Below are 22,020 nucleotides of genomic sequence, written 5' to 3' on the forward strand. Positions count from 1 at the left end.
ACAATAATGTTATCTTTTTTTGTTATGCTGTCCTTTTCTTTTTATCTTATTTCTTTCATCCTGTCCTGTGTATAATTATGAAGGTAAGTATATTGTATATGGAATAAATGTAAATATTACAAGTTACTGAGTGTAACTTTACGCTACAAATACATCTAAAGATTCCCCAACAACTAATCGATGTCGACCATCTGTCAACTCCATTTAACCGTGTTTTCACACAACGCCTTAACTACATTCGAACATCAATGGCGCATACGTCGTTTTTCACAAACTATTTTAAACTCATTTGGCCACATACCGAAAACGCGCCTTAGCTGTAACGTAATTACCTCCTGTGTCTCATATGGTCCTGCAATGGTATCGTAATAACACGATTATTGTATCAATAACGTATAATCGTTAACCCTTTAACGGCTTGAAATTCCTAACAACTAGATATTTACACTAACGCTGTTTGACATAAATATTTGGGAGTTAAGTTAACTAGTAATCGGAAATGAATATTCTCGGTCACGAAGTATGTTTATGGTTTCTAGGTACAAAGCAAGTATCGGCCTATAAAACTAATAAATAAACCAATAAAACTGTTTTATTTAATAAATACGACGATATATATATACATAATATATAAATACTAAGACAGACAGGTACATAGAAAACACTCAAGACTCAGGAACATATATCCGTGCTCATTACACAAATAAATGCCGTTACTGGGATTTGAACCCAGAACTATTGGCTTCGTAAGGAATGCAAGCTAATTAAACTGAAACATACTTAAGTATTGTAACTATTGTACCAACGGCCAGTTCACAACCTGTCTTGATATTTCTATCATGCTGGTATTCCCTTTTACATGACAGTAACAAAAACAATGGACCGTACTCGTAAACATTGTTAGTCACAACATAATGATTGCACAGCCTACAGTCGAAACATCTGATGACATCAGCTATTGAGGAAACAATTCTCAATACTGTTATGTACCCCTAGTGTAAATTTCATTCGATAACGTGACGTGACGTACGCGTTTGAGTTAAGTCTCATTTTGTATGGGATTTTGGGTTATCCGCAGATGGTCTAAAACGCAAAATGACTAGTGTGTTATTTTGCCTAAATCGCAGTTAGTCTACATCGCAAACGGTCTAGAACGCAAAATGCCCAATATTTATATCACCACATTTTACATAGGTAGGTTAGGTTCGTTAGGTATCTTCAAATGGCCGAAGGCCAAACAGCAAAGAATAGGAGCCCCGCGGAAGCGGGGCTCCGTCCACATCGCTATAAGGTTAAGATAAAACGGAAAAGAATAATTCGGGCATTTTGCGGTCTAGACCGTTTGCGATGTAGACTAATTGCGCTATAGGCAAAATAACACACGTCATTTTGCGTTTTAGACCATCTGCGGATAACCCGGGATTTTGAGTATCCAAAACGTCCCGCTTGAGGCGCTGTTCAAAATTACATAAAAAATGAGACCGTCACGCTATCGAATGAAATTTACACTAGGGGTTCTTTTATGGCCGGTATTGAAATACGATATTGGCTCCCAATACCGGAATACTGGAATTAATACCGGTAATGAAGATGGCCATATAAACAGCTTTTTTAAAAAGATATATGAAGGCTAAACTTATCATATTTTATTAATAAATATTGATTGTAATTAAAATTAATATAGATTAGTAAATGTATACTTACTTTCACTTTTCTCAAATTCCCCTTGAAATACTTATGTTATATGGAACTTCCGATATGCGAGCGCGATCCCTTTTTTGTTACGACGACGTATGACTGATTTATAGTGTCTATATAATAGCAAATGATTTATGACTGTGTAGTAATGGCAATAAAACTACAGTCTCTGTCAGATATAAATTAATTTAACATCTGTATTAGATTTTAATCACTCCCATTTAACTGATTAAACATCTAGCACACCCATGAAATTTTTTCTGTTACACAACTATTAAAGCCTAATAGGTACCTATGGAAACAGTGAGACCTAAATATCTTGATCTTGACAGTTTTTTTGTAGGACACATAGTCCTAATGCAAATGATGCGTTAGAAAAAGGGCATAATATGCGAGGAAGACGAGAGGCTTGGTAAGGGCAAACAGAGCCCTTGACTAAACCCGCTTACATTGCAGTCTTAAACCTACTTAGTAGTATGAATGCAACTAATTTGTGTTCTGATAAATAAGAATACTTGAGATAAAAGAGAATAAAATGTCGCCAGTAATCTCTAGGTTCATAGGTTGGATTATGCTTAGATCTCAAAATTGTATACCAAATGAAATTTATTTCAAGATCTTGGATGTTTTCTCGTTTCGTGTTCCATACAAACTCTATTGTGACTTGGCGAAGTAGAATCGGTACAGTACCTACACAGTATTTGTTCCTGATTGGCGCGGGTACACTCAGCATCAACAGTAGCGGATAAAACAACGCGTCAAAAGTATATAGGAATCTTTACAGTCCCCGTCCCAAAGCCTCTGTGGCGCACCGCAATGCTGGCTGCCCACAACCCGGCTACATGTCTACGTCTACGTATCTACGTCAATGTCATTCCGACACAGCTAAATTTTCCTTCTGCGATCCGGAAGTCTATTTGCAAATCCAATTGTAAATTAATCATTGTAAATATTCTCTCATTATATGTAAATATTCATCATCTCTATCTCCGCGTATTATTTCTTACAAAAATATCGCTCTTGGCAAGGGCACTAAACTTGTATTACAGTCTAATTGTTGTACCATCGGTCCATCGCCCACACTGTTAACTGTCCATCGGTAAACCTTATTACAAAAGGCATAAGCTCCACCCATGTACAGTTAGGACTGTTGCTGTTTGTACGTCAGAGAGGCACACCCCGGAATTCCCACCGATCTGATAAAAACTTCGCGCTGATTCCTTACTGTAATGTCAAGAAAGGGAAAGTCCCATGAGGGATAATATTTTTTTAATAACTATTATTTTTTCTATTTCAGCGTGTGATCCAAGCCCTGGGCGTGTCGTGGCACGCCAACCACTTCGTGTGCGGCGGCTGCAAGAAGGAACTCGGAGGTGGCGGTTTCATGGAGCAGGTAACGTTTCTAACATTCAATATATCCGACCTTAGAGCATTTAACAACTGGAGTCGCCTTTAAGAGCTTACCCATCTGCCGAAAAACTTGCACAATTGTGCAAACTTTTGTATGGACTGACAAGGCTATTTGTACGTTACGTACAAATCATGTCGAAATAGCAATACATTTGACGTCCCCTCTCCCGCAAAAATCGGCAGACTTTCGTACAGAAAATTACAGCCATGACGTCTCCAGTTGCTAAATGCTCTAAGTATCCGACTGATCTGATATTTATTTACATAACTGGTACTAAAATCGTCATTGTAACTGTCTATTTAGTGTTTGGAATATAATAATACAAGACTAGCTAAAATGGTAAAAATGGAGCCCTTAATAATAAACAAAGAATAAAGAAATTTTGGATACAATAAAACATATACACAGAAATTGCCACGTGTCAGGTACGAAATTATTTGAGCTTATCCTTACTTTAGGTACCTTGTCTAATATCGTTTAAAAACTAGCTTTTTAAACAATAACTCTTTCTCAATTCCAGGGCGGTCGTCCCTACTGCTCTGAGTGCTACGCTCACAAGTTCGCGGCGCGTTGTGCAGGCTGCTCCAAGCCGATCACGGACAAGGCGATCATCGCTCTGGACGCCAAGTGGCACCGCGAGTGCTTCACTTGCAAAGTAAGTTACTCTTCAAGTTGCTATCTGTATTGACATATTCGCGGCGCTGTGCCGGCTGCTCTGAGCCCATCACGGACAAGGCGATCAACGCTCTGGACGCCAAGTGGCACCGCGAGTGCTTCACTTGCAACGTAAGTTACTGTTCAAGTTCTTATGTTAACAAGCACGCGGCGTTGTGCGGGCTGCTCCAAGCAAGCCCATCACGGACAAGGCGATCATCGCCCTGGACGCCAAATGGCACCGCCGCACCGCGAGCGGCCTAGCCAAGTTGACAATCGCTTGCGCTTTGCCATCGAATTGCTTTGTGTTTCTCTATCACTCTTCCATATATCGTGATATAGTGTGACCATCAGTGTTGGCCGATCGTTAATTGCAATTGACAATTAACCATTACAAATTGAACCGTAAACGTTAACGGACGGTTACAGTTGACGGTTCAACTTGTACTGGTTGATGGTCAAATACTTTCAATTGCATTTAACGTTTACGGCCAACACTGGGTGTGACAGTGGCAGTTGCGTTTCGTTCCCTATAGAGCGTTAGCGATTAGCATGTTGTCATGTCGATATGTTCGCGGCGTGTTGTGCAGGCTGCTCCAAGCCCATCACGGGCAAGGCGATCACCGCTCTGCGCATTTCTGTGCGCTTCATAGTACAAAACATTGTTAGTTGATTCACCCTCTCTGCTTTTTAGGGTTCCGTACTCCAAGGGTAAAAACGGGACTGTATTACTAAGACTCTTCTTTCCGTCTGTCTGTCACCAGGCTGTATCTCATGAACCGTGATGGCTAGACAGTTGAAATTTTCACAGATGATGTATTTCTGTTGCCGCTATAACAACAAATACTAAAAACAGAATATAATAAATATTTAAGTGGGGCTCCCATGCAACAAACGTGATTGTTTTGCCGTTTTTTGCGTAATGGTACAGAACCCTTCGTGCGCGAGTCCACACTTGGCCGGTTTTTGTATATGCTCTGAATTCTTCTTACTCTATTTTCCAGAAATGCAGGAACCCCGTGACCGACTCCACATTCTCCGTGATGGACAACAAGCCCCTCTGCGGCAAATGCGCCTAAACGCCATGCCGAACACAAGCTAAAGTGCACTTAACTGTACTAATGTTAAGGTCTAATTTATACTGCCCACCAAATACATACAAAGTCAGAATGCTCTTTAGAAGCCATATTTTATCACAATTTTGCTGTAATTCAAGTCCCTACTTTAAGCCTTGGTAATAAAGTTGAAAATACAAAAAACAGACATATAATTTTAAATTAGAAATAATGAAGCTTAAACTTCTTTAAATGTCAATGTTAGGATATAGTGCCTATTCCATGACACGTGGCAATTCTATGTGACTAAAATATTTATGATACAAGTGTGGAAAGTAGGCAATTCCAGGCGAGAGGCAATATTGTAAAATGCGAATGCGAGTGTTTTACAAAGACACGCTGGGAATAGGAAAATCACATTGCAAGGCACTTTTATAGATGTCATGGTGTCTCTTTTACACTAAGAGAAATGTTACCATTGTATTGGTTAGGGGTACCAATTAAATTCAAACAAGGCTTGTATCATCAAGTCTTATTTTGAAAAAAGAAATTTCCAATGAGATTCGCTTAAAGCAAACTTTACTTATTAATTATTTAACTTTAAATTATTGTAATTTGATAAAGCACAAATATTTAAAACTATTATTAAAATAAATAAAGACAATTCGTAGTAAGATATTGTAGTGTAATTTTGACAAGCTGGTATCTTTTTTACATAAAAATAATAATGAATAACTATAAACCAAAGTACATATGCTAAATATAAAATTCAATTGTGTATAGCTTGTCAAAGTTATGCTTCTACATTGAACGTATTAAGTGATTTAATAATAGTCAACCTAAAAGGGCTACCTGTAAGGTGTTTATTTATTTCGTATGTATTTTTATATCCAGCGAGAGCTATATTCAATAAGCTATTCTTCATTTTCAATAAACTATTTTTGTTTATTAATTTGTTTTACTAGCAAACAACACTGGTATGTAGAGAGTTAAAGAGCAGCATGGCTTTAATATAAATTATATTAAGTTTAACACACTAAGGTGTAGAATACAACTTAGGTAGGTACCCTTATTTATTTCCTTTCGTATTTTCCTTCAATTTTTGGGGTGGCCTCGCTAAATTTCTTCACATTACTTCATAAGACAGAATCGGTCTTTTTTCGCATATTTTGTCTTATTTTTTATGGTAATATATGTTAAGTACCTGCTAGCCGTGTATAGTTTTTAAAGTAGTTACATGGACCTTAACATAGGTCATACTCTTGCAGTATACACATACCTTTTGCTCCTTCTTTTCACCCGATTTCTCGTCGGTCCTTGGATTCGTTTCACTAGATATCTTTACTTCGAGCAACGCCGACTTCCGACATGTCGGAAAGGAGGTGCCCAAGCGATATCTTACCGTACAAATCATTCTGCCATTTTTTGCGGGGGAGGGGAACGTGCACACAGTCACACTTTTCACTCACTACATACAAAATCCAATTTGTAATGACGACACAAATACATAGAAAATGACACACGTCAAAGACAAATCTTGCAAACCTCGATCTCTTTTTGTGTACGGATGAGTCACTACACGCATCGCCATAGGTACAGTTGTACCTATGCTTCGACAGAGGGGAAATAGTACGAATGCCGTCTCCCTTCCCGGTGTTGCTCGAAGTATTTTTACCATGGGACTATCTTTCTTAGAACTTTGTGCATTGATAACCCACGGTAAACTATCACTCGAAACGTGGACATCGTTTCAACTTTAAAGTAATATACTTTTCATCACACTCGCTCAGTAAATGAGGAATTGCACGCAGGTTTAGCGGGAGTTATAGAAAAATCGTTCTCCCTAGGGAGTTATGAAGTTTCTAGTGCCATAATTAACACATGTGCACATTTTATCTGATTTTTTATGGTAATTAGTCGTTACTACTAGCCGTACGCATCATCATCATCATCTCAACCGAAAGACGTCCACTGCTGGACAAAGGCCTGCCCCAAAGATCTCCACAGCGAACGGTCATTCGCTGCCCTCAACCAACGGTTTCCCGCGACTTTAACCAGATCGTCGCTCCATCTAGTCTGGGGCCTTCCCACGCTGCGTCTTCCGGTACGCAGCCGTACGCATTGTTTAAAGTAATTGTATAAAGCAGACACACTTACCTTTAGCTCTTTTTTTTCTTCAGCTACCCTGTCAGTCCTTGGAGTCCTTGGAGTCGCTTCACTAGGTGTCTTCACCACGTCTTTCTTCGCGCATTGCACCTTGATAACCGACGGTAGAGTATCATCTGATGCGTGTATAGCGTCCAGAGCTAGCTTTAGATCTTTCTCTAAAGTGTCCTTCTTACGTTTTGGGTTTAATCTTGGCGATCTGGGAGATGTTTCTTTGCTCTTGCGGATGCCTGGGAATACAAATGTTCCTGTTGTTATTTATGTAGATATGTATTGAATATATTGAAAGGATAAACATGAAATTATGCACTAATATGTTAATAAACAAGTCTGAGACGATGAAGTATACTATGTATAATATTATTTCATATTTTTTATTTGCTCTTCAGCTCTTCTTTAGACGGGAAAGCCGAAAAGACACTTAACAAAGTTGTTTCCAATAAAAAATTTCTTACCTGCATAAGCTACATGCATGCCAAGTTTCCTGCTTACTTCCGGTTGGGACTGCTTGAGCTAAGAATCCGTACAAAATGTCGCACTTCTCGATTTTAGACCAGACTCCTATGTCTCAAGCGTTAGGTACCTCAGAGGTGGAGGAAAACTACAGAATCATGGTGTCCTGGAGACGCGCGATGATTTCGGGCGGCGCATGGAGTGCGGCGAGGTACACTGGCGTTCAAAAGTGCATGGACGTGTTTCAATCGTAATGTTAAGGCATTACGGTCGACATCTATCCATGCATTTTTGAACGCCACTGTACAGAGGGCCTACCGCGAACCACGTTCGACGTGTTGCCTCCCTGTCACACTTGTACATTCGTACGTAAGTGTGACAGGGAGGCGACACGTCGAACGTGGTTCGCGGTAGGCCCTCATGGCGGGCGCGCGGCGCCATGGACCCTGTTGGCTGGGGAGTCACCTGTCCCTCTTTTGTTAACATAGTTAGAAAAAGACGGGTAGTCATCTCACCGCGAGATACTGTCGCGCCAATCATGTGCTTGGCCTACAGTAGAAGTATTATAATTACCTCGCGCTGATCTCGAGACGTGCGATGTCTTCGAGCGGCGCGGGGAGCGCGGGGAGGTGGAGCGCGGGACGCCGTGGACCGAGTTCGCCGCCGACGCGTGGGGAGTCGCCATCTGTCATATCATGCTATATTTATTTTCTCCAATATGCTCGGAAATGTTCACCTTATTGTAGCAAAAACAGTACGGGAAGTTCTTCGTTATTGTCAAACTCTAATTTAAAAAAATCAAACTATCGCTGTCCTGTTCTAGCGGACGGGAAGTAAAAAAACACTACAGTAATAACTTAATACTGTAGTGTTTTTTACTTTTTAAAAATAAAAAACGCAAACAGCCAATTATTATTGCCGCGAGCCGCGTCTACACGACCCGATCAGCAATTTTTTTTATTTTTATTTTTTTTATAAGACACACCAGCAGTGCATAAACAAAGCAAGTAAAGTTACATAAGTACAGTAGACACGTATAATATTTATGCACCAATAACAGGTGTGCAACAACATTCAAACAGTTCGAGGGTTTTAATTACACTACTTTACAAACTATAACTATACATTAATAGGTTAAGTAATTAAGACATGCATGAAAGACTATAACTACTATAAACATGTTAAAAGTTTGTTTGAGCATTCTGCGCTTTAAATTTTGTATAGAATCACTAAATATGTCTATTTCAAAGTTTTGTTCAAGAGACAGATTGTTCCATGTTACTTGCATTCTATGGACCGGAAGTGACTTGCCCAGTTTAGTCCTGGTAGAACTGGGGCGAAAAATAGTGCGACGACAAGACCGTGTGCTAGCTTTTGGTACTGTAAAGTTTAAACCGCCCAGCAGGTAAGGTTCCGCGATTTTACCGTTTAACAACTTGTGTAACAAAGCCATGTCAAGGAAAGACCGCCTGAGCTGTAAAGAAGACATTTTAAACCGTTGGAGTCTCTCTTCATATGTTAGGTTTTTACGAACTCCCTCGGTCTTTGTCTTAAACACTAAGAATCGAGTGAAAGAACGTATCATTTCAAGCTATAGGATAGAGTGAGATAGTAAGATAAACGACCTTACTTATCTCGTTCTTACAAGACCGTTGTGCACGTGTATGATCGTGCGAATACTGCTTAATAAAATCAAAGATTATTTTTATATTTTTTTAAGGATCTCATCCGTGTTCATAAAGTTACATAAAGCTTATATAGTTTGTCAAAGGACTTTCTCATTTCAAACGTAGACAGAGAGAATCATACTATCTTTGTCTTACACTAGTACTAGCACCCAAAAGAAAAGGATTGGTATAGTTTTCCTGGTTCTTACTGACTGACAAATTGGTTTGACCAACTATATTGCACAATTATATTGAATGAACGAATATTGAATGGTACTGAATGGTAGAATAAGTTTATGCCTTTAACTTTTAAAAAATAATTAAAGAGGGAAATTGTTTTTGACATTTTGGATGTGAAGGTTCGATTTTAGTGATACTTGATGCTTAAATAATTGTTATTTTACCTTATTTCCTCGCATGTTTGGAGAAAAGCACTATATATGCCTCGGCAGGAATAGCAATTCGTGGATTCGTCTTCTTTGTCGGACTCCGCTTCGCGTCGTCCGACAAAATCGAAACTCATCCACGAATTGACCTTTCCCGGCCTCTGCAATAATGTGCTATTAATTACACAAACGGGTCTACCGCGATATAATTCATTGCACCATACCTTTCGAGCGTAGGCTGAAGGTTATGGCGCCATCGCTCGAAAACATTGTACCATACCTTTGGCCTAGTGTCGAGTAGATGGCGTTAATATTACAATTATATTAACAAGAATAAGGATCAAAGTCAAATGGCGTTCTAACAGTGTTAGGGTCGGTTGCTTTTGTTCTATATTAATACGGGCCCAAAACCAATATAACGGACGCCGTTCTTTTTCCCACCGCATAGCTGCGTCCTTTGGATTGACCTATACATACGCTGTCCCAAATGTGTACAGGCCAGTAGGGTGACTGCTATAGTTATATGCCGCTACATAGTAAATGGCCACTCCTAACAAATCAAAGAGAAACAAGCCAAGTGAAGCCTTATTGATAAATATAGTTTATTATTCAAGTAGGCATATTACAATGCGCTTATGAACGTCAAATAAAGCTACACCGGCTCCAACCCTACACCTCTGCCTCGAGAAGATTTAAGTCCCCCCTCAATTGGAGGAGGGTATCCCAATATGGGACCGGCAACAAACTCGGCGGGACACATCTTTTCAAAACATTACGTTACATTGTGAAGAGTGTTAAGGTGTTTGGTTACATATATCAATGGTTACATACGAAGTCGACGGTCTCGACGAGCGTGGTGATGTTGTCGTGCTCGTGCGGGTCGCGCGTGTCGCGGCGGTGGCCGCCGCCCGGCGCGCGCATCAGCGGTCTCCGGGACCTGTGCCACAGAATAAATAATAGTAGGGTCAATGCGGAAACAGTGGCTCAGCTCTAACAGTGGCTCAATCGCCCAAATATCGCCTCTCTCGTGTTGAAATTAGGTTGCGTGAGCCACTGTACTCAGCCTTTTTCTACCAAGTCATTGTTCTCTCCCTGACCTTATTGGGTACAGAAAATTCTCTCTAACAAAACGCGTCTATTACGACAGATACGACCGCAAGGTGGCGCAAGCGCGAGCAGGCGTCCGTTCCGTAGCGGTGCGCGGCAACTGCTACTGCTAGATACCAAGATTGGTGCGGGCACCATGTACTTGTAGCGACGCGACGAAATCGCGGAATGAGCCACGCCTGCCATTTGATATTTACCAGTTGCTTTTCGGTGAAGGAAAACATCGTGAGGAAACCGGACTAATCCCAATAAGGCCTTGTTTCTCTGGGTTGAAAGGTCAGATGGCAGTCCCTTTCGTAAAAACTAGAGCCTACGTTCTCGGGATTAGTTATCAATCGGACCCCCGGCGTCCACGGCAGCCGTGGAAAAATGCCGGGATAACGCGTGGAAGAAGAGAGATAAAGTTGTACCGTGTTTTCTTATTGGCTGCTGCATTTTGGTTTTCCAATGGATTAGGGTTCTTCGGGCGGGCGGTCGGTGGTTCTCCCACGCGAGCTTTAGACGTGCCAGCGCTATGGGACAAACACACATAAGAGTGAATTGCAAAAAAATTGTACGTAATTAAGCGCAGTTAAGAAGCTGTGATTAGTCTTAACTTAATTGATTCATTTGTGTTACTAAAATTAACCATGTGAATTGTATTGTATTGTATTTATTGTACTTAATTCGTACACATATAAGTCTATAGCATACGCTAACACACTTTCATGCATCAACTTAAATAAAAATGGCTTAACTGTCGAAACACAATGGAATCAGTTAACTTTAGACTAATTACAGGTGCTTAACTATGTAAAAAAATTTTGCAATTCACTCATAAGGTCAATGTGGCTAACTCCGTCATATTTTTGAGCTATTTTAACTTTGGTTGAAAATTTGAGACGTTTATTTTAAACTATTTACACATGGCATGCATGTACACTCCTAACTGTACATTGGTGGACTTTATTACATAAGGCATAAGGTCAACCGTTGTACAGTTAACAGTGTTGGCGATGGTAAGAGTCTCAAATACTGAAATTTATTTCATAAAGCAATAACAAGTAATATAAACAAAAATAATTAACCCGTAAGGTGAAAATTATAAACTACAAGTAACTAGAGTTAGACCAAAAAAAGTCTGCAGCGATTTTGATAGCCCACGCAGTGCACGTGTTATTTTAAACGTCAAACCACTATGAAATTATGACATATAAATAACACTTGCATTGCGTGGGCTGTCAAAATTGCTACAGACTTTTCTTGGTCTAACTCTATGACTACAACTTAAATAATTAAAAAATTAGATCGGTAATATTTAAACATCGAATGTTTGCATTAAAGTCTTCTTGTGCATTACCTACTTTATTATCCTAATATTGTGTCTATCTGTTTATTGTGGGGAAGAGTACAAATTTACCTCGATCGGGCGATAGAAGCCTTGGAGCTACGCGGGAACCTATCGAGGGAGTACATCGAGAGCTTGGCGTCTGCGACCGTTTCTGTCAAACACACATTATATCATAACTCCCTTATTCATAAAACTTTACGGGCCCGATTTAGTTACTTTATGTTTTACCCCTTTCTTACAAATACTTAAGTCAAAATGACAGTTAAAGACAAACTATTCATAGCTAGTTCAGTACGGTTACCATAAGTTTGTCACTGACATAAACGCCGTCGAGAACGTAATTTACTTTCTATACATCTCGCTCGCACTCGCATATTAGTGCAAACGGGATGTATAGAAAGTAAATTACGTTCTCGACGGTGTTTATGTCAGTGACAAACTGATGGTAACCGTACAGGCCAGTAACGCGTTTATGAATAACGCCATGAGTCCCTACAAGTTATTAACAGTAGAAGAGGTGTAGTCTTATAAAAAAATATCGCTTGATGTAGCTGAATCTTGACTATCACTACTAATCAGTTATCACAAAACATATGGTATGACACTGTATCACAGAATAAATAATAGTACTACCGTACAGAAAGGAAACTTCCTACAAAACCGAAGTTTGACAGCGGTTCAGGGTCGAATCATGCTGTCCCTTTCTAATATATGCTATCCCTTTCGGCTATTTAGGGTTGTCAAAATCCAACTCATTATCTTGTCTGTGGTCGTGCAAAAGGACGTCAAGTTGTGCCAAACCTAATAATTGCTCGGAGCAATGCTGAGCCGAACGGAGCCGAGTTTGCCCGAAGCGAGGAGTTTCGCACCCCTGACTGTATAGCGTCTGTCATCCAGTTCGGATATGAAACATGGGGGCACGATTTTTTACACCTCTTCTATTGAGAATTCTATTCAAGGCATCATTGATTGCAATAATTGTTTGAAAATGTAGGTAGGTAAGTAGGTAATATTTAATGCTTACTTGCTTTGCCATGTTTATTGCACTTCGAAGACTTATGAGACTTTCCGGAACGAGGCACCGACTGGAACCAAGTAGATAGATAACCGATTGGGAGCTGCCTTAGAGCATTTATTAACCGGAGACGTCATGGCTGTCATTTTCTGTACAAAACAGTCTGCCGATTTTTACGGGGGAGGGGACCTCAAATGTATTGCTATTTCTACATGATTTCTACGTAACGTCAAAGAGAATAGAGTCTATAGAGACGGATTGTCAAAGTAAATTATGTAGCCACTGTAAATTTACTGCCGTCTTTCGACAGAACATAAAACTCGCCTATAGGCCAAAGGTATGGTGCAATGTTTTCGAGCGATGGCGCCATAACCTTCAGCCTATGCTCGAGTAGATGGCGTTAATATTAATATTTAACAAGTTAACACATATCAGTGAAAGAATAAGTATCAAAGTCAAATGGCGTTTAATCAGTGTTAATCGTCTGTCGAAACATGGCAGTAAATGAACTGTAGCTACATAATTTACCATGAAAGTAACTCTCTACTTCAAATTATCTTTGGTAACGTACAAATAGCCATGACAGTCCATACAAAAGTTTGCACAATTGTGCAAGGTTTTCGGCAGAGGGGTAAGCTCTTAAAGGCGACTCCAGTTATTAAATGCTCAAAGGGAGCTACAGATACCACACACGTCTATATGTTATCATAGACGGGGCTACATTAAAGGTACAGTCGCCATCAAATATATCGGAACGGCCGTAGCGCTCACAAATATCTGAACACGCACTCTAACCACTCTACAGCATAACCATCTCTATTGTCAAGGCGAGAGTGTGTTCAGATATTTATGAGCACCTTGGCAGCTCCGATATATCCGATGGCGGCTATACAGGTTGGAACCAAGGTTGGGACGCGACGACGTGTTGCGATCACACGTTGCCGCGTCATGTCGCTGTGTTATATAATTCCGACTCCGACTGCATAACGGTAGGGTCATATGCAGTTGGTTCCGAGTGAAAGTGAGACAGGCAATTGGCCCCGTGCATGAACTATAGGGTGCATCATAGGACCCGTCAGATTTTTGGCGCGAGGCGTAAATGTGACGTTTATGCTTCCAATGTAGCCCACAAGATGGCAGACCCTACTATGCACAAGGAAACGTACCGACGAGAACGGTAGATGGTAGCACTTGTTTTGGCCAAAGAGGATTTGAAGAAGAGAGTTACTGTCATGGTAAATTATGTAGCTACAGTTCATTTACTGCCATCTTTCGACAGAAGAATAAACCTGTTTGAACGCCATTTGATTTTGATCCTTATTCTTTAACTGATATGTGTTAACTTTTTAAATATTAATATTCACGCCATCTACTCGAGCATAGGCTGAAGGTTGTGGCGCAATCGCTCGAAAACATGGAACCATACCTTTGGCATATAGTTGTGTAGATGGCGTGAATATTAATTTTTAATAAGTTAACACGTATCACTGAACGAATAAGGATCAAAGTCAAATAGCGTTCTAACAGTTTTATGTTCTGTCGAAATATGGCAGTAAATTTACAGTGGCTACATAATTTACTTTGACAATCCTTCTCTATAGACTTTATTCTCTTTGTTTTGGCAATGTACATGTGCACATATGTTTCCGATTCAGGCTACAAGATGGCAGAACCCCTCCAACGCGCACGGTCCATATACTGATCTGTATCGCTGGCTTCGAATGGTATTTCATAGAGATACATACAAACCAGTCGTGCCGCCGCGACGTGTAGTCTGCAGTCGCGACACGTCGCGACGCGTCGCTGGGTTACCTTAATGGTAATTAGCAATACTCACGGCAACAGTTTCGCTGTCATCCCCCACGAAATTGTTAAGTCTCACTAGGTATAGGCCCAGAGCTTTGTCCAAGCTCTCGCAAGTTTGCAGCAGCTCCTGGAATTAATGAAGTATATATACAAAGTTTCCTTATTTTAAACTTGTATAGTAGAATAGGGTGACTTTCGTTTATAAACTGAAATAGATGTCATATATTAAAGAAAAAGTGACGAAGCCCTCCAGTGGTGAAGGCCGGATTCGAACGCCGGTCTTTAGCAATCCGGGCTAACGCCTTGAACCCCTGGGCCACCCCGCCACGGCGGAACCCGTCTCAATTTCTCGACTATATGCCAGCTTACTAAAACTAGGCGTCTTTGACCAACTCTAAGGGCAAGCAATATGCGCTTGCACCTTCTATACGAATTCCTTACGGTAACTTTCGTTTATTTTAGAAAACAATGAAACAAAAGAAATGCTACTTTATTTCGTTTTAGAAAGGTTCAAATTAGATTGATACAGGCAACAAGTTGGAACCCGGCGACACGTCACTGACTTCGTGACGCTGACTTCGACTGGTATTTCATAGAAATGCATAGAAACTAGGGATGTACCGACTAGTCGCCGACTAGTCGGGAAAGCCGACTATCCGGCCACATTTGTAGTCGGCGATTAGTCGGCGACTAGTCGGCAAAAATGGCCGATTAGTCGGCACTTTATTAGTGAAAGAATACCATATGTTTTATGTTTATTTTACTAAAATACGTATTCTGGATGCATACGAAAACTTTTGTTCATATAAATAATTGACCGTTTGATCGTTATCATATGTTGGTGGGCTGGTGTTTTCCTCTACAGGTCGATCTCAACTGATTCTCGTGTAATTTCATGTGCAAGTTCGATAGTTAATTTTTATAATTATTATTCAGTTTTTGTTTTTTTTTTAATGGTGGAGCCACGATGAGGAACTATTAATGTTATTGCAAAATTTAGAGACTTAGACAGGGCACGTTGCTCGTAAAGACGCCGACCACAGGGTGTAGGTTCTTAACTGGCGACTACGTACGGGAAATAGAGCCTTGGAAACCTCCTACAAGCTGTACTGACGGTCTGCTCAGGATCGTAAAATAAAATAACTAAAGACAGAAATTGAACGAGGATTCTTGTGATAGGTCTTTGAACCTGTAGAGAACACCTTTTAGCCAAGCTAATATGATGAATGGCGCAACCAAAGGAGCAAAACTATTGGTTTTCACCTGAACTTATACGAAATTAATGATCTGGCCGACTAGCCGACTAGTCGGCCGACTAATCGGCCATTCGAGCGCCGATTAGTCGGCTAGTCGGCCTAATCAATAGTCGGTACATCACTAATAGAAACCAATCGTGTCGCTCCGATGTCTTCAGTCGCGACACAACGCCAGGGCTATAACCGCGGAAATCGAAGTTCGCAAATTGCGGGCATCTTTCTCTGTCACTCTTATTACGCCTTCATTTGTGTAAAAGAGAAAGATCTCTACAATTTGCGAATTTCGGTATTCGCGGTAAGCCCCCAGGTTCCAACTTGTATTAAAATCGGCGCCGCGAACTATCAGCGATGCGTGAAAGAAAATAGTAGTTTGTGTTACAAGGGATCAAAATGATATATTTTCGTCAAGGGCGTACATTGAATCCTGAATGAAGCAATGGATTCTAAAGTAGAATCCTGAGCGTAATGAGGGATTCTAGTGTTAACGCCCAAGACGAAATAATTTTGATACCGTGTGACACATACTGCTTTTCACATCAACTATGAGGAAAATAAAAAAATCTTAGTGTTGACACAATCTGATGCTTAAACAGATTATTTAAGCTAAAATAATTGGCCAAGCACGAAGTCAAGACTACGGTGTTCAGAGCACCGTTCCCTTTCTCTATACGCCTTACTAACTCTATGTGCTCTATTGTGAAAAAAAAACATAACGACAGTGAAAAACGGAATTCTTAATTTGAATTTTTTCAGATAAACTGCAATCATAAATATGATTCTTACTGAGCACATTGAGATGGTCAATTGGTTGGAAAGCCCGTTCGAAATTTAAACTTATTTGCAATATAATAAGGTTGTATTTTGTAGATCTCTCTCATACTTATAGTAGGCTATTCAGAAAAAAAAAAATATCCCACAAAAATAAGCAAGCAGAATTAAACTTTGTATCAAAGACATAAGTCATAAATTTCAATGCCAAAGTTTTAACTAAGGATCTTTCTCGCTAAAACTACTTCCTAATATGAAATTTTAATGACCAGTGTAAGCATCAGTTAGCTAGCCCTAAGCAACCAAAGATCAGGCTGCAGTTGAAAAACGAATAAAGATAAAGTTAAGCTGATAATTTTCCCGCCGTCTCCATGCTTCTTTAAGTTGGGTATTGACTGGTCAGCTGCCTGTTAGCTATAGTTTTCGCGAAAATCGCCAGGACAGAGGTGAAAATTTTTGTATGAAAACTTGCAACTTTAAATGCATTTTTTATCGAAACTATTGCACTCTAAAATGAAGTCAAAATCAGTCCATCGACTCAATTTTTTGCAAGCTTTCTAATGGTACCCCACACGATTCTTACAAATAAAAATTCAGGCTACCCCTCTCAACCCCCTAAATTTCCCCCTAAAATCAGAAATAAGCAGTTTTGACTTATTCACAGTGTTAGTGATGGTACTTGCCATAACTATTCCAAATTTTAGGTACCTACATCAAACGGTCTTTGAGAAAAACGCATTTAACCGATTTGCAAGACCGAAGTGATCCCATAAGAGCACCGTGAACAAAGTTTTGTACGGTGCTCTAAAAATTATGTGCAAAAAAATGTAAAAATATTGTGCTAGAACAGAAAAGTGTTACTTTGATCCCTCCTAGCAGGGAAGAAAAGTGCCAGTTTGATCCCTCCTAGCAGGGAAGAAAAGTGCCACTTTGATCCCTCCTAGCAGGGAAGAAAAGTGCCACTTTGATCCCTCCGAGCAGGGTAGAAAAAGCCCTTTTTCGAATTGGTGATGTATAAAGAAATATCTCACCTCGTTATGGACCTCGGCGGGACAGACGGAGTCCGCTTCTCGCACCAATTGCATGAAGTTCTTGATTGTGTACACGCATTCCCGCAGCGGCGTCTTTTGGGTAAACCATTTGTGGATCATCTGGAAACAATTTCGACATGATAATTAGATGACTAAAATTAAAAAGCATTGACAAATACTTATATAATATCACCATCTGGTGAACCATTGCTGTAGCACAAATTCTTTCAGAATACCGCAAGAAACTACAGTAAATCGAGAGATCCGATTAGGAACATATTACCGTAAACGTTTCACGGATCACGTACCTAATCACTCTGATTTTACATTTCACAAACTGTCTAGCGCGGGTAATTAGTACATCGCTAGTCGCTTTCTCGTCGATGGGCGGACATAATTAATTAATAATAGTAACTATGCTGATCTAATTAAAGTCGACATTATATCGACACGTGCCAAAAATATGCATACACGATCTTATTGCCCATACATTAAGGCATAGAGAAATATAGTAAGACAAGAGTGCTCACTCCATACATCAGTTGAGCATTAGACTTCCCGGTCGGTGCTACATCTATTGTCAAGTATTGTAGCAGTACTGATAATGCCGCTACTCGATGCTAGATGTCGACTTTGAAAATAATAGTCTTTTTGGTACCAAAACTGATGTATGGATTGAGCAATCTATGTATTTTTCTTTCTATGATTAAGGTAAGGTGCACGCATTTTGGTACCTTCTTCGTGTCCATATTTTATACCCTCCTTAGGCCCAGCCATACAAATAATAAATCCTAAATTTGCCACTGAAATTTGAACCTATAGTGTAGGAAATAGAGTTGATTTTGCGTTGTCGGAAAATTTAACGAAACAAAGCAAAAGCGACCCCGTTCCAATTATACAGGATTTATTCAATTATTCCCATTTCATCGAACTGAAGTGGTATTATAGGTAGGACCTTGGGCCTTAGGAGGATACCTTGACTGTACCAAAGACATATGTAACTTCGTATAAGATGAATAAAGTCTAAGGCAAAAACGTGCCTCGGAAATCAAGAAAAAGTCATTCTCGGATAGATGGCGCACACACCTTTAGCCTATGCTCGGCTCGATGGCGTGACGACACTGTTTCATATTTAACAATTTTAACACATAGATATCAGTGAATGAACATGGGTCAAAATGATTTAAAAATAATAAAATCATTTATCCATATATATATTTTTTTTTGATAATTTTATACGTTTTCATTTTGAATTTTAGTCGTGTGTTGATAGATGGCAGTAAATTTACTCTGACTACAAAATTTACTATGACAGGACCCCTCTATACTATCTATTCTCTTTGACTGTACCAAACACACACGATACGCAGATATTACCTGAAGGGCTTGCAACATGTTCTGTTGAAGCGACACAGATCGGATGAGTTGCGAGCGTGTGTGCGTGTGTCGCGCGTACGGCGTTGCCGTGTTGTTGTGTCGCGTCACGTCGTGGATCTGAAAATTACATAGAACAGGAGTTTCAAAATTACACTATACTACAACTCACCTAAACGCCACTTGCACCATCTTACTAACTCGGGGTTAACCAATTAATTATATTCGTTATAATTACCATGGGATATTTATTTCGGTGTTTAAAAATTACACTTTCCATAACATGCCCGTCTTATTTTTTTAACAAAAATATTATAAAAAAGAACCTTTATTCTCGATCTTACTTTTTTTATGTGATAGTCAGCAAACGAGCAGACGAGCCACCTGGTGGGAAGCGGTCATCGTCGCCCATGGACATAAGAAACATCACAGGAGCCACTTAAGCGTTGCCGACCCTTGAGAACCCTAAATACCCGCTTCTTGAAGAATCCCATGTCGTAGCGCAAAGGAAACACCTCAGGAGGCAAGTCATTCCACATTCTGCACGTTCTGGGGAGAGCGAGATGCCAGCTTATTCTTGGTGTGCCATGTATCTAAGAACACATACACACATACACGCATACATACTTATACATGAATTCTTCTGCCAAACCACAGAGCGATTTGTTGGCAGAGCAGACGAGATATAAATGTGTCTATTCTTGTTGTACAATAAATATTTTAAAATCGAAGTTTTAATTCGTTTCTATATGGCGGCAAACTCACCTGTCGCGATATTGGATACAAGTATATGCGGCAGTAGCGAGCACAGAACTCGCTACACTGTCGCTTTAGCTTCAGGAGAGTGTTCGGATCCAGTTGATACACATTATGAGCTTCCAGGGTCATGCTGTAAGGCGGCAAACTCACCTGTCGCGATATCGGATACAAGAATATGCGGCAGTAGCGAGCACAGAACTCGCTACACTGTCGCTTTAGCTTCAGGAGAGTGTTCGGATCCAGTTGATACACATTATGAGCTTCCAGGGTCATGCTGTAAGGCGGCAAACTCACCTGTCGCGATATTGGATACAAGTATATGCGGCAGTAGCGAGCACAGAACTCGCTACACTGTCGCTTTAGCTTCAGGAGTGTGTTCGGATCCAGTTGATACACATTATGAGCTTCCAGGGTCATGCTGTAAGGCGGCAAACTCACCTGTCGCGATATCGGATAGAAGTATATGCGGCAGTAGCGAGCACAGAACTCGCTACACTGTCGCTTTAGCTTCAGGAGTGTGTTCGGATCCAGTTGATACACATTATGAGCTTCCAGGGTCATGCTGTAAGGCGGCAAACTCACCTGTCGCGATATCGGATAGAAGTATATGCGGCAGCAGCGAGCACCGAACTCGCTGCACTGTCGCTTTAGCTTCAGGAGTGTGTTCGGATCCAGTTGATACACATTATGAGCTTCCAGGGTCGTGCTGTAAGGCGGCAAACTCACCTGTCGCGATATTGGATACAAGTATATGCGGCAGTAGCGAGCACAGAACTCGCTGCACTGTCGCTTTAGCTTCAGGAGTGTGTTCGGATCCAGTTGATACACATTATGAGCTTCCAGGGTCGTGCTGTGAGGCGTTAGAAAGAGATTAGGTTAAAAACACAATCAACATATCTGATGAGAATCTAATTGTTAACCATTAGATTCTCATCTCATATAGAGGACTATAAATATGGACCTGTGGAAACTTGTAATAGGGAATATTACGCGAAACTCTGCGTAGGGGGCGCCACTACCACAATCCATCACAATCTAAGGGTCTACCGCGAAACAAGAAAATCGAAATTTATTTATCTAACCTCGCTATCACTCTTGCATATTCAAGCGACAAAGAGGCAGATAACTAAATTTCGATTTTCGCGTCTCCCGGTAGGCCCTTGATGCATCAATGTCATGTTTTAATGCCTGTGAAAACTTGTCAAAAAACAGTTTCAGGCACAGTATGTATAAATTACTCTATGGTTTACTACAGGCGCTAGTGCTGCACTCTGGCGGCAGAACATTGCAGTAATACCCCCTATATTTCGGCTGACCGCGATTTTTTTGCGCGATTTCATGGTTGAACACAGGACAATATTGTATGATAAACGATTAATCGCGCACGGCGCATGGCTTAGTTAAGTTTGATAAAAACATCGTATATTTTGGATAATACCTACAACCAGTCTATAAAACCATACAGTCATTCGACGAAGCCATCTAGATAGGGTAATCCGAAGTTTGACAGCGGTTCAGGCGTTCAGGGTCGAATCATGCTGTCCCTTTCTAACATATGGCACTATCCCTTTCGGCTATTTAACGTTCTCAAAATTCAGGTCATTATCTTATCTGTGGTCGTGCACGCAAAGGGACGTCAAGTTGTGTCAACCATAATAATGCTGAGCCGAGCGGAGCCGAGTTTGCCCGAAAGGAGGAGTTTCGCACCCCTGGAAATGCTAAGAAACTTACATAACAGATAACAGTTCCAGGTTAACCTTAGACTGAAGCTCTTTTACTTTAGCGCTGTATATGCCGTTTTCGATTATATTTGTGACGTTATCAGGCGACTTCTCACGGCCTGTAAAAATACAAAGTTATTAATTGTTGCCATTTGAATATCACCTGTACCTAACCATTTTGTATAAAGTTCAAATTCAATTAAATATAGTAAGACAGCGGTCAGTTTCCGGCCGGTTGAATGAATAACAAAATTCTAGCCAATACTGAAAGGAGAAGCCATACTTCTTATTGTGATTTAGAAATTGCTTCATATCGATATCGAAAACACTTGAGTTGAGAGCATTGGCGCATTTTAGCCCCCG

General features: G+C 40.4%; 2 protein-coding genes and 1 long non-coding RNA gene across 4 annotated transcripts in view; 1 reads left to right on the top strand and 2 right to left on the bottom strand.

Annotated features, from left to right (window-relative positions):
- LOC134796408 (transforming growth factor beta-1-induced transcript 1 protein) overlaps positions 1 to 5,766 on the top strand; it is a 35,062-nt gene extending 29,296 nt beyond the window's left edge. For both annotated transcript variants that reach the window (XM_063768607.1, XM_063768609.1), the window contains exons 4-6: positions 2,996 to 3,091; positions 3,630 to 3,764; positions 4,768 to 5,766. In XM_063768607.1, coding sequence (XP_063624677.1) covers positions 2,996 to 3,091; positions 3,630 to 3,764; positions 4,768 to 4,842 — 306 coding nt within the window. In that variant the 3' untranslated portion in view covers positions 4,843 to 5,766. The remainder of the gene's footprint in view (positions 1 to 2,995; positions 3,092 to 3,629; positions 3,765 to 4,767) is intronic.
- LOC134796346 (uncharacterized) overlaps positions 1 to 22,020 on the bottom strand; it is an 82,717-nt gene that overhangs the window by 52,919 nt on the left and 7,778 nt on the right. Inside the window, exons 6-16 of the mRNA XM_063768499.1 lie at positions 21,668 to 21,776; positions 20,663 to 20,786; positions 19,181 to 19,297; positions 17,804 to 17,923; positions 14,780 to 14,875; positions 12,952 to 13,012; positions 11,997 to 12,078; positions 11,008 to 11,109; positions 10,322 to 10,427; positions 8,011 to 8,122; positions 6,976 to 7,214 (exon numbers count right to left, since the gene is read on the bottom strand). Coding sequence (XP_063624569.1) covers positions 6,976 to 7,214; positions 8,011 to 8,122; positions 10,322 to 10,427; positions 11,008 to 11,109; positions 11,997 to 12,078; positions 12,952 to 13,012; positions 14,780 to 14,875; positions 17,804 to 17,923; positions 19,181 to 19,297; positions 20,663 to 20,786; positions 21,668 to 21,776 — 1,268 coding nt within the window. The remainder of the gene's footprint in view (positions 1 to 6,975; positions 7,215 to 8,010; positions 8,123 to 10,321; positions 10,428 to 11,007; positions 11,110 to 11,996; positions 12,079 to 12,951; positions 13,013 to 14,779; positions 14,876 to 17,803; positions 17,924 to 19,180; positions 19,298 to 20,662; positions 20,787 to 21,667; positions 21,777 to 22,020) is intronic.
- On the bottom strand, positions 9,420 to 9,663 carry LOC134796429 (uncharacterized). The gene is made up of 2 exons (XR_010144928.1): positions 9,624 to 9,663; positions 9,420 to 9,591 (listed from the first exon to the last, which is right to left on the bottom strand). It is a non-coding gene; the product is annotated as an uncharacterized LOC134796429 (long non-coding RNA).

This window comes from Cydia splendana, chromosome 13, assembly GCF_910591565.1.
Source record: "Cydia splendana chromosome 13, ilCydSple1.2, whole genome shotgun sequence".
Taxonomy (NCBI): domain Eukaryota; kingdom Metazoa; phylum Arthropoda; class Insecta; order Lepidoptera; family Tortricidae; genus Cydia; species Cydia splendana.